Raw genomic sequence first — 12,339 nt, forward strand, 5'->3', positions numbered from 1 at the left:
TAGATAATCCAATAATAACGGAGTAGATCGATTAATCTTGTCCTTCCGCTTGCAGCAACATTTACCATTTGAGATTTATTGTTCCAAGTGCACGAAAGTAACTTAATACAATGCAATTACAATTTTAAGAAAGAATGACTTTAATGAAATTAGAAACTTTAATATCGACAACTTTCATCCGCTCTTCGAAATATCCTTATTGCTCAAACAGAGACGCAACTACGTTCCATTTTCGGTTTTATCCTCCACAAAATATTCTGCTTTGCTGCCGTGTCCGTGTCGCGTAGATTACAGGCGCCGATGTAAGCAGTTCAGATCATGGCGAAAATGGGAACGAGAAGTGCCGAGTTTACGAATCTTTCGGGTTATTTAACATTAAAACCACAGAGGATTAAAATAGAAAATTTGTATTATAGTGATGAAAGTGAATGTTATACGAACTTGTTACATTATACTTAATGTAAGAGTAAATCCACAAAAGTGCACAAAAAATATAATAAATACACAGCGAATGTCTATGCATTTATTGGAAACCTAAAGGTGTGAAAATAAACAAAATGCACATAGTATGTATAACACTAGTTATAAAATTTAATAGATGAAATAAATTCCTGCTTAGCATTAAATGCATTTCTTCACTTATGTGCATAATACTATGAATTTACATGCACATCTACGGTTTAGTAATAAATCTACAAAATTTCTATGAGAATTTACACATTGGTCATTTCAATTGTTCTTGTAGTTCTACCGTTAAACCAATACTCCAAGAAGTTTCCGAAAAAATCCACAGTACAAGTTCCCTCTTATAGTCAAATGGAACGACCATCGTTGATGTCGCTTGCCTACTCGAAGTTACCCCTGGGACAAAACGTACGGATCAGGCGGAGTGTTTTAATAAACGCAAAGAGAAGAGAGAGCGTAGGCAGATGGAGAAAATATAGGCGGTCGGATATCGACAGTACGGAATCGGGAAAGTCGACTGATTTACATTTGGGGAATATCGGTCCAGGCACGGACTCGTATTATCATAAGAGAATGGCGGTGGTTTAGCTTTCCCGGAGGACATTATCGGCCACCTGCTGTTTCTCTGACGACGACCAGTTCCGGAACCACGCCTACCTTCTATCCATTTCGACGATTTCGATGATTTAGACGGTTTCAGCAGGGCGACTCGAAAAGGATTGTCGAACATATCCGAAGTTTTTATCTTGTGCGGATATGTTCGAATAAAAGAAAAATTCGCAGGATCCATGTTACATCGCTAGTGATTTTTATAAGTGATTTTCGATGAATGCATAAGTTATTGAGCAATTTAAGACTTCATATCGATAGAAGATTGTTGAACGACCCTCTAGTTTTCTGTATAATAGTTCGTAATAATTCAGAAACGGAATTCTGCTAGTTGACATCGTACCAATATTTTTTTATCGTCGTGTAAATATGTATGTGTACCTGGGCTTGATTATAAACTGAAATATCCACGATCTCAGCACGCATCTTCTGCACGCTGACATTTTAATGAAAGTGGCGCAACTGTGGCTCATATAATATATGCGTTCCTTCCTCTGTACTATCAAATTCGAAATCAATAAATAGAACACGAGCTTCTATATTTTTCTGCGTCATTACTTATCAAACATATTGTTTTAAAAAAATAGAAATAAAAATCTACTTCGATTCTGTAGTGCAAAATTCAATGAACAGCAGAGAATTCCCTTTTTCTTACAATTATTAATATAATGAATGAGGATAATTATCGAATCGAACACTTTTCAATAGACATTTCCAATATTCGAAAAAATATTTCTTTTCCTCGTTAATCGTTTTAGCAGAAAAAGATGTCTGAAGCCGCTAAGCGAACGCCCGAGTCCGCAAGACGCCATTTATTCTGGAAGCTTTTATAACGTGTCCCGCATTCGCGTCACCGTCGTCGATCGAAAAGTCGTAAAGATAGCAGCTATGGCAGCAAACTTTTTTTTTACCGCGCGCCACTGGCCTCGAAGGCATTACGATAAGACCCGGAGCTACGTTTCACGGCGCTTTGTGCATGGCGAACGTCCCCCGCGGCACACGCTAAATTTTTCACGCAGCCAGATGATTTACCAGCGCCCGGTAAAACACGAGTTTCAATCGGGCCAAAAGAGAGACCTTAGAACTCGTCGAACGGGACAGGATGGCTCGCTTTCTTTAAATTTACACGAAGAAAATTGGTCCGAAGTCTTGAATCTTTGAAGAGTGCATTCGAAGCTAAAGATTGGAAGCTTTTGTTTGTATCAGTTATATATTCGTTCTTAGCGTTAGACATTTTTTCGATGCTTTAGTTACAATTTTTCATTAGATTGTGTTATCGTATTACAATCATGCAGTAGGGTATCCTATATGTATTAGCAATGGAGAATGAATAAATCGATATATTTATAAAATTTGAAAGATAATCTCTATGATATTTGTGTATGAATAATATAATATTTCTATAATAGAATGAGAATCGGTAATTATTGTCTAATGGTTTTTGCTTGAAGGGAATAAAATAAATAATGCACATGAAGAGAGATACGTTAATGTTTAAAAGCTGATCACGTAATGGCGTGTAAATGTTAAAGGACTTCGCGACTGCAAATCGACGCTACATTAACTACGCTTATCGTGACCCGGATTCGCTAAATTCGCGTACACGTGCTTGTTCAAGCACACGTTTTACCGATTCTTTGATCTCGCGTCTAAATGATTACAAATTAGTCAAATCTCATTTCTACTCGTTAACTGAATAACTATATAATACTTAACACAAGGAGTTTTTATAAATACCATTATCATGGAACAAATTAAAACGAATAAATAAATAAGTAGCCAAAAATGAAAAGAGAAAGTTTGGTGATAAAAAAATCGCAGAGTATTATTTTCCATGGAATGTACTACAAATTAATCCTCTTACCCTCTGGTTGGTGATCGCATTCGAATCGGAGATGGAGAACGTGTCGACGATGGAGTCAAATCGTACGAGCTTCTTCGGGTGTTGAGCCTTCTTTGAGCGCGGACAGAGCGAGCACATGGCTGGCGGTGTCGTCGGGGGCATATTCGACGAATATTCAATATTTTGATTTCACGATTATTCCACGATCTTCTTTTATTTTTCACCCTTCACACGTTTCGCTTTATGTCAGTCTATTCACCACTCATTCACCGACTGTTCGTGACACGTTCTTTACACCATTATCTAAACTAGCAATAGAGGAGTGAGGAAAATCCTTCGCAAATCGTGTCTATACATTAATATACACCTCTTCGATCGACTTGAGTAATTTTTTTCGCTATTATAAGAAAAGAACGAGAGTCGATATGAAATTTGTTTACGTGCGATACAAAGCTTATTGCAAATTCATAGGCAGTGCTTCCTTTTATTGTCTGGTGCTTATCAAAGTCGTTGCGATACTTTATAGTCCGCTCGTACAGGGTCTTTTACTAGGCCATTCCACAATGGCGTGTTTACGACGAGGGTGCGTAAATTAATTACTTTCGTGCGTCCTTCATTCGCGATCTAAATTTGGATAGTTAATAAATTAACGTACCAAGCTCTACAAAATGATAGTGTACCTATTACTAAACCGAAGCTTATGAAATTAAAACACAGAAACTACTCTAGAAAGTATTTATCTACTACAAATTTATCAAACATACTGTATGTTTGTTACCAAATCTTGTAAATGAATGTTGATTATTGAATACTACAGAGATGGAAATTATACAAATTTTAAATTCTTTTAGGGATTGCTTTTGAGGATTGAAATTTCTAAGACGATGAACGATCAAACAGACGACATCTCTTCGACCACGAACGCATCATTCGCGGGAGTCGGTAACGCAGAAATTCGCGAATCGACCGAGACTATGATACATTGAAGCAACAGCATTTACCGTGAGCGGTAAGGGTGCAAATTCACTGGAAGCTCCCTCTCTTACCGTCGGAACACAGCGCAAAGTCAATACTCTTTAAAAAGCATCAAACCAGAATAATTTAATATTTGCCAAAAAGAGGGATTGTCTATTTGCTTAGGCGAAACTGCGAATTTGCCTCCAACAAAGAAGCAAGTATGAGCTTTAATTTAAGATAGTTGAATTAACGAGATTCATTCTCTTATTAATTACTCAAAGACACTATTCACGACGCTATCTACTCTTTTCACTGCAGTTCTACAAATAGTTATGTTCAAAACTACCTATTCTAAGAAAAATGCAACGAAGAATTTCAAGCCCTAATATCAAGAAAATGTCAACTCTGTCGTCGCTTATCACGCCTCTTATCGTAATGCAAATTTTTAGAAATACGATCAGTTTGCCGTAATCGGATTTCTCTAGCTTAACACTAATAGCTTTTTTAAATCGTACACAATGCCTTCCACAATTACATTTTACGCGATCCTGTTTCCATGATTGCTTTTCTAGTACTGACTGATAACGGTAACTCGAATTTCTTCATCCACAGTCTAGTGATAACGTAGAAATAACGTTTGTAATTATATTGATTTAATTATTGGAATAATTATAATGAAATTAATTATATTGAAGAAGTAGAATATGACGCGTCATTAATTGGATTGGATACGCACCCTATGACCTACATCATACGTTATCAGTTTCCAATGGGTTAAATCGCAAGTGAAACAGAATTTCCAACGATCGTATACATTCATAACTATGAATAAAATCCAAACAACACCCATTTTAATTTCCCCCAAAATTTAATTGTTTACTATTCGAGGATCAAAAAACTTATAAAACACTGGAATATGTCATTGCCAACTAGATCGTACCATAGAGAAATTCGAAATAAAATCTAAACAACACCTACATCGATTTCTTTTCCCTTTAAAATTCGATCGTTTAATATATAACCAAAAACTCATGAACTATTCGAATATACCGCATCTTATACCTTCGATATATCTTACAATATCTTACAATATCTTATAATATAATAATTTTACAATATTGACAAATTCCGAGTAAAATCCAAACGGCATGCATCTCGATTGTTTTTCCCTCCAGAATTTAGTCGTTTAAGATCCAAAGGCCACAAAACACTCGAATATCTCATCACCAGTTAAATCACTGCGGTAGTATACCAAATTTCTCTTACGGCATCAGTAAAGTCAATCTTCGTGGAGTAACTTCGATGAGCGTCGATCGCCCGGAAGGAAGTGGGCGCGCCGGACATCGGTGTAATTAGCCGGCTCGCGGATACAATAGGGCCGTGTCGAGAACACGCTTCAGAAGGCGTTCAAGTAGACGTATACGAGATGCAATCGAATTATTCGCGACTGCAGAGGAACGATCGAGACCTGCGGCACGCTCGAACGAACTAATGAGACTACGAGGACCGATGCGCGACGTTGGAAATCGCGAGGCAGGACTAATTTCCATTAAGCTCCACCGACGAGTGCCGCTAGTCGATGTGCCGTTCTTAATTAGCGACGAAGGTATAAGCGGCGCTAACTTACGGACAAGGGGGTCAATTGGCTGGTCGTTCATGGGGGATAGTTGAGAATTACGGTCGATCTGCGTTTCTTCTCTTTCCTTCTTCATCGTTCGTTCGATATTTTGTTTCTTTATGTCGAGATGAAATATTCCGTAGCGAAAGGATCGTTTTAACGATCAACAGGTTAGACCGATGAATAAGTTGGGATGCTCGACGATGATTGGTAATTAATTCGAAATAGTCAGAACGATCTTATAACGGAGGATTGTCATGGAGAATTTAGTAAAAACAGTAATTATTACAATAACGTAAAAATGTTGCAAGGACTGTTATAAGAAACGTATTTTAATTATGGTAGTTTTTATAGTGGGAAATTTTGATAAGATTACCTCTTTGTCTTACAACGTCGAGTTATGTATTTATAATAAATTATAATCCAAGTATCATGAAACAAGAACTGTAGTTGAAATGAAATTTTCAACATATTATAACTTCGAATTTTGCGTTCCATCAAATTAGATATTATTAGATGCAAATTATATATTACACGATACTTTGAATAATCTTAAAAGAGTACGTAGAGTAATTAATAACAGATATCCTCTTTGGTAGAAAACAGCGGGAGAAGCGTCTCCTAAATCAATCAAACATCTAAAAGAGGTTGAGTTAAGCCGAATTGCGAGATGAAACGAAGTGCGAGTCCTGTCAAGAAACCCGAAATCAAAGAGTCTCGAACTGAAACAAATGTGAGATGTCGTCGTCATCGAGTTGTTACGTCAAACGTTCGCATTGCGGCAGCCAAGAAGAGCAGGAGATCAAAGGGCTCGAAAGCTGACTTCAATCTTCGGCCAAAAGCACGAGGGAGAGAAATATGTCGGCCCGTTTGTGAGACAGTGGAAACGAATTGGTCTACGGCGACTCGAAGTGTTGATTACACTCGGAAAACCGCTCCTTTCTGTTTACAGTCCACGAAGTGGAAAATAATCGACGGCCGTTTACGAAACCCTGCCAAAGAACGACGCTCGCTGCGAACCATTCAACACGGTTATTTTAATTGCTTACCACGTAAGAAACAGCCATAATGCGCTCGTTTGCGGAAATTGGCACGGTATCCGGCACTAGATGTAAAGTAAATGAGCGCCATTACTGCAATTCCTGTCATCGTTCCACTCTCGTTTTTCTTCCGACAAAATGAATATCAACGTGCGGAAAATTCTGAATAACGAGTAAGTACGGATGTATTGAGTTGCAATTAGCATTGTAAATTTGTAAATAATTGTGACGCGAATGAAGCTTCTTCTTTTTTTTTCTTTTTTGAGAAACTATTACAAAAGTATAACACATAATATTTGTATTACGTAAATATATGTATATGATGTTTATGTATTTATTTTGAGAAATTTAAAAGTCTAAAAATACAGAATGTGTATAATGATACATATTAATACTAAAAATAGATACTAATATATACCAGTATATGTAATACATATATAAAGTACTTAAAATATTTATACGTTAAAATGTTTAACAGTTGAAAAGTGCCTCCGTTTAGCTTCCATGTCTTCATTCGCATAAATATCTACAGTCTAGTGATAACAAAAGTAACGTTCGTAATTATATTGATTTAATTATTGGAATAGTTATAATGAAATTAATTATATTGAAGAAACAGAATAAGAATATGTAATCTCGAAAGTTTATTAAACGTGTAATCTCGTTAAACACATAATATAGAGTAAACTAAGTGAAGTTTATGCGAACAAGGGAACAGTTTAATACTAACGACAGATAATTGGATAAGCTTGATTCAATAAGTTCTTGGCATAACTGAGTCGTAGTTCAGTCTTATGAATTTTAACAGTATTCCACTGAATTTGTCAGTCGAATTAACCGCAAAAGTACTGATTACTTCACCCGAATAGGTCAAGTCGTGTCTAGAATATAATTTAAAGTTGTAAATGTTTTCTTTGAAGCCACGATATGCTGCAGAAACACGAATATCAAGATTATAACATTTCGTAGGAAGTATTTTCTACGTTTAACTGACACATCCCAGCTGTTCACGTATCAAATTAATGTGCCGTCGGTGTTACATACAATATAGAACTTTCGAAACTTTGTTCTCAGTGGCGGATACCAAAATCTCTGAGAATTTTAATTACGCTAGCGATCCATAAGATAGATAACCGCCGCAAGACTTCGAGGCAAAGAAACAATCTCGATTTAACGCTACCGTTGCCCGCAGCACTCGAACTTTGAGATTGCTCGGTAAAAAATTTGGAACGGTTTTAGTCGTTGCAGGCACATAGAGGAAATAGAGAACTTTTTGCCAAGCGCAGCATCTAAAGTGCCCGAAGAACTATGAATTGTTCCTTAACAACGACTCGAGACTGCCAGATGACGTTCTTGTTAAGGTTCATGTTCGACGTGCTGGTGTGACGTATAGTTATTAAAATCAAGATCAATACCCGTCTCTGCTCACGAAGTTTTGATTGAAACGAGCAAGCGATTATTATTATAGAATAGTATGGAAAATAATTTTCAGGTTTGGAGTTTTTGGGTTCTAATAAAATGTTTCTTTTAACACTTTCGCGACTGCTGTGTATTCAGTTTTGATTATATTATATTATTTAAATGCAGCATAAGGATTTTCTATAAGATCTGTATGATATAGTAGAATGCTACAAAGAACAGTGAACGTAAAATTACGCGAGTGACCGCGAAAGTATTAACTAATTCAACATATACAGGAAGTTCAAGAAAGGCTGAGTAAGAATTTGAAGATAGATTCTATGTATCAAAAAAACAAAGTTTATATAACCAATATTCACAGTAGATGTTGGAAGTGTCTTCTATGAGATTTAACAACGATTTAACAATGAGGTTTAATAATCACATAAATGATTCCATACATTGTCGAACTCATTAAAAAAGAAGGAAGACCATATTATAATAATGTATACATTGATTATCATTAAAATATATGTACTAGCACTAAAATATAATAGCACTTTCTTTCTTGTTTTCAAACGTAAGACTTGTACCGAAACTTCTGCACAATCTTTCTGGAGTACCAAACCACCACTGTACCAAACTTTACGAAATCACAAATAAAAAAAAAAAAAAGAAAAACTTACTAAAATTACTGCAGGCATTTTAATATCCATATATTGAGATTAAATGACTGAAGAGTACACACGACCGACCAAAGATTTCTACGGTATTCAACAGGAAGAGGAAGTAAACGCATCCTGTCATTTCGTGCTGCTACATTAATTACTATGTCACCTTAATACCGCAGTGTGCGTACGTTCGTTACCGCTGGCATCGAACACTGGCTAAAAGACTGCGCGAATGAACAGCTTAGAGAGCCGGCCTATTAAAACTGAAAGGCTGCTTGAATTGAACCTGTTATCATTCATTATCGTGATTCTAGCTGGCTGCATCGGTGGCGACGATCGAATCCGGCGCATCGTAAATCGCGCATCAATCCGTGCTTACACGCATCAGGGCGCATGCGTTTCATAGAATTAACGTCGCGTTAATTGGTGAACGTTGTCAATTAACAAGCGGAGCAATAAGTGGCATCGGACCGACACAATTGGGTTAATTGTTTTTGGTTAATGAATAAGAAATTCAATCATTCCGAAGAATTATTCTTCCGCCTCGAAGAGATGTGATATTTAATATCGATAAAGTATTTAATTTTCCATAAACAATTTGAATCGTTGAAGATTCAAATAATATTCTACCCTCGAAATTTCTGCTTGAAAGAATTTTTACTTTTATTGAAATAAGTTTGAAACGCGCTCAAGTAAATAGCATGTACTATACGATATAGTATCAGATTTAAAATAGAATGTAGACGATAAAAGGAAAAACTGAGCAGACCGAACTCACTTTCTCTATTTCCTTCTTCGACTTTCTCGATATTTCCAGTAATCTTTGTTCTCGTTACCGTTCTCCTTCCGTTTTATTTCTTTTTCTGCTGCACCAGTCTCCATATAAGATTTAACAAAATTACACCGATAATTTCCTGACCAACTGTGACCTGTACTTTGCATCGACGTTTATGCCATTCTATTGTTACCACTGTTTTTCGTTGTTAATGTAATTCGCATGTATGCGATCTGTATAAGGTATCGTTCTAATTGCTCGAATGCTTCAAACGCTTTGCGTGAATTTACGAAATTCTTCGACTATTGTCCTAAACGAATTCTTCGGAACGACGGTCGGGCATAAAAGAACTCGTTTGCCAGTCAAGGGGCATTAATGAGATCAGCGCTTAATTGAACGATAAACGAAATTTCCTGGTAAATTTTATTGATTCACTTCCACCGACGTGTAGGAAACAAAAAGATGTGGCGACTAAAATTAGAGACGCGTCCCACTGCTCCAGATTTCTTATCAAAGAGATAAAAGCTGATCAAAAATAAATTTTCTTCGATTTAGACATTGAATAGGCGGTTTATTCTCAGTCCGATTTTCGATTATTTATGATCCCTGGTTGATCGCTGAAATAGATTTATGATCATTCGAACGTGGCGGCTAAGGGCACGATTATCACTCGACGAGATAAATGTCAGGATCGCGCATATTCCGGGTAGTCGATAAATTCGCACGTCTACCTAGAAATCTCAGACTCGCGGCTTAGCTTGACAAGCCGTGGAACGCGATCGATATCTGCAGGAACGACAAGCTTCGCTGGCCCGGCCGAATTCGAAGCTGTCGTCATAATATTAGAACGCGATCAGCATAATTTCTACGCAAAATCAGCTCTCTTGGCCGGAAATCCGATTTATCCACGTAAGAGAGCAAAAAACGACTATGGTTATCGATAAAATGGCATCTCGTGAGAATTATTAACTTTTCAGGAAAAAATTGTTACTATCAAAAATGATAAATCATTCATTGTTAGACTGTGGAGTCATAGATTACTATATGATAATTCAAATTTTTATGAACGTAATTAGAAGAGTGAAGCCTAAATTGAAATATTTCATATATTTTTGCATGTTAATTAAAAGTGGAATATTACAATGCACTGTTACTACCTCATATCTATTAATAATTATACTTCAATTAAGAAAGTAAGTAGCAGAAGAGTTTGAATGATTAAAAAACATAATTTTACTAATAGAATCTGCTTCAAACAGGTTCAAACTAACTATCGAATAAACTTGGTCTTTCCATGGCAGAAAATTAGCAGGACGCATAAATAACATAGTTACCTTAATAATGGTATTATGATGTTGAATTCCCCATAAATGCATAAACATCCGCAGTAAAACTTCATTTATGTAAATTACATATAACTAAAGTTCATACGAGTAGAATAGAAGTTTATTGATCTTTTTATGATTATGATTTCTTGTTTGAATAATAAAAGTGCACGTCTAAATATGTTAGTAGACACAATCGATCGGAATTCAGTTAAACGAACACTAACTGAAAGAAGCTTTGTGTCATTTAAGTAACAAGCCGAAAGCATCGGTTAAGAAAATGACCTTTTCTCTTCATATTTCGCGTGGAGAATCGATAGAATGGATGAATTATGCAATCGAATGTTTCCTTCGACTTGTACCAAATAGAAGTCGGCATTAGATGGCAAACGTCAAGATAACTGGTTCTTGAGCGAACATAAAAATTGTAACGCACGCGATGCACATAATGTGCGCCGTGTTGACCGCGAGAAACGTATTCGATGAGGTAAGCTGTTTGCATATCAGCACGTTTCGAAGAAAAATCAACAATGTTAATACAACGTTACTACCGTAACCTAGTCACGGAATTGATTGTTTCCACGCTACAGGTACGAATGTTGGAATACAATTCTATTCAAAATTATTCTATCTTTTAATTCGAAAAATCATTACGTTAAATAATTTTTCATCAATTCTTGAATATGAATGTTCCTTATCTCTAACTGACAAAGCTTTCATTCGCCTTAATTAATCTGTTTAATTAAAGATTATTATTAATATATCATATTAAACTATTAACTAAAGATAAATATTGTATTATAAAAAAAGGAATTTGACAAATTTGAAGGAAATTTTACGAATGTTTGTGCTCTAAATATTACGAAGTATTACGAATAAAGAATGCATTCTTTAAAGAATGCATGAAATTTTATCCGAAGAAGAGTTTGCTAATATTTTATTAAAGATAATTTATACTCAAACATACTAACGCGATGCATGTAGGAAATTGTTCGGTCTCGTTTTAATAAACATTGTCGCGAAACGTAAATGTGTATCAGGGTCGCAACCTCGATCCTCGAGGAAAGACGAGCTGGAAACATAAACCGCGCCGCGTGTACGGAGAAGTGGCATTGTTAGAACAGCGTCATGTTGTACTTGAATTTCCGTCTAACAGCTGCAACCACGGAAAGTTGCACGCTGACGTGGGTTTGACTCGTCGATAAACGTTTGGAGAACTTTTGCGTACTATTAAAACATCAAGGACGATGTGAGAGCAATTAATCCGATCATGGCGGCATATGGTGTAACAATAAGAACGGTAGTAGACAACGATTACATCATAATGAAACTTGAAATTTACGATAATATCGATAAATTACACTACGAAGTTTTAACCGAACGTTCACTTCTTGTAGCAGAATGCTTGGTTTACGTTCTTTTTTTCATAAAGCGGAACAAAAGTTTGATTACAGTTACTTGTGTAATTAAACAAAAATTATTTTATTCAAAAATTTTTTTATTATTTTTTAAAATATCTACGTCGAAATAATTTTAATAAAGTCAGGTGCTATGGAATCGTTAAAAATGTTTCGAGATATACGTGAAAGTTTGAAATTTAAAAAAAAAGAGAGAGCAAGCTGAGAGACACACGGCCGC

At 36.0% G+C, this 12,339-nt stretch overlaps 1 protein-coding gene across 26 annotated transcripts in view; it reads right to left on the reverse strand.

Moving 5' to 3' along the window:
• Window positions 1–12,339, reverse strand: part of LOC100747372 (disks large 1 tumor suppressor protein) — a 537,264-nt gene that overhangs the window by 186,307 nt on the left and 338,618 nt on the right. For 3 of the 26 annotated variants that reach the window (XM_024368890.2, XM_012387756.3, XM_033321743.1), the window contains exon 2: window positions 2,939–3,541. The exons of the other annotated variants lie outside the window; for them this stretch is intronic. In XM_024368890.2, the coding sequence (XP_024224658.1) occupies window positions 2,939–3,079 (141 nt within the window). In that variant the 5' untranslated portion in view covers window positions 3,080–3,541. The remainder of the gene's footprint in view (window positions 1–2,938; window positions 3,542–12,339) is intronic. 26 annotated transcript variants of the gene reach the window in all.

Source organism: Bombus impatiens, unplaced genomic scaffold (assembly GCF_000188095.3).
Source record: "Bombus impatiens unplaced genomic scaffold, BIMP_2.2 scf_0487, whole genome shotgun sequence".
Lineage (NCBI taxonomy): Eukaryota > Metazoa > Arthropoda > Insecta > Hymenoptera > Apidae > Bombus > Bombus impatiens.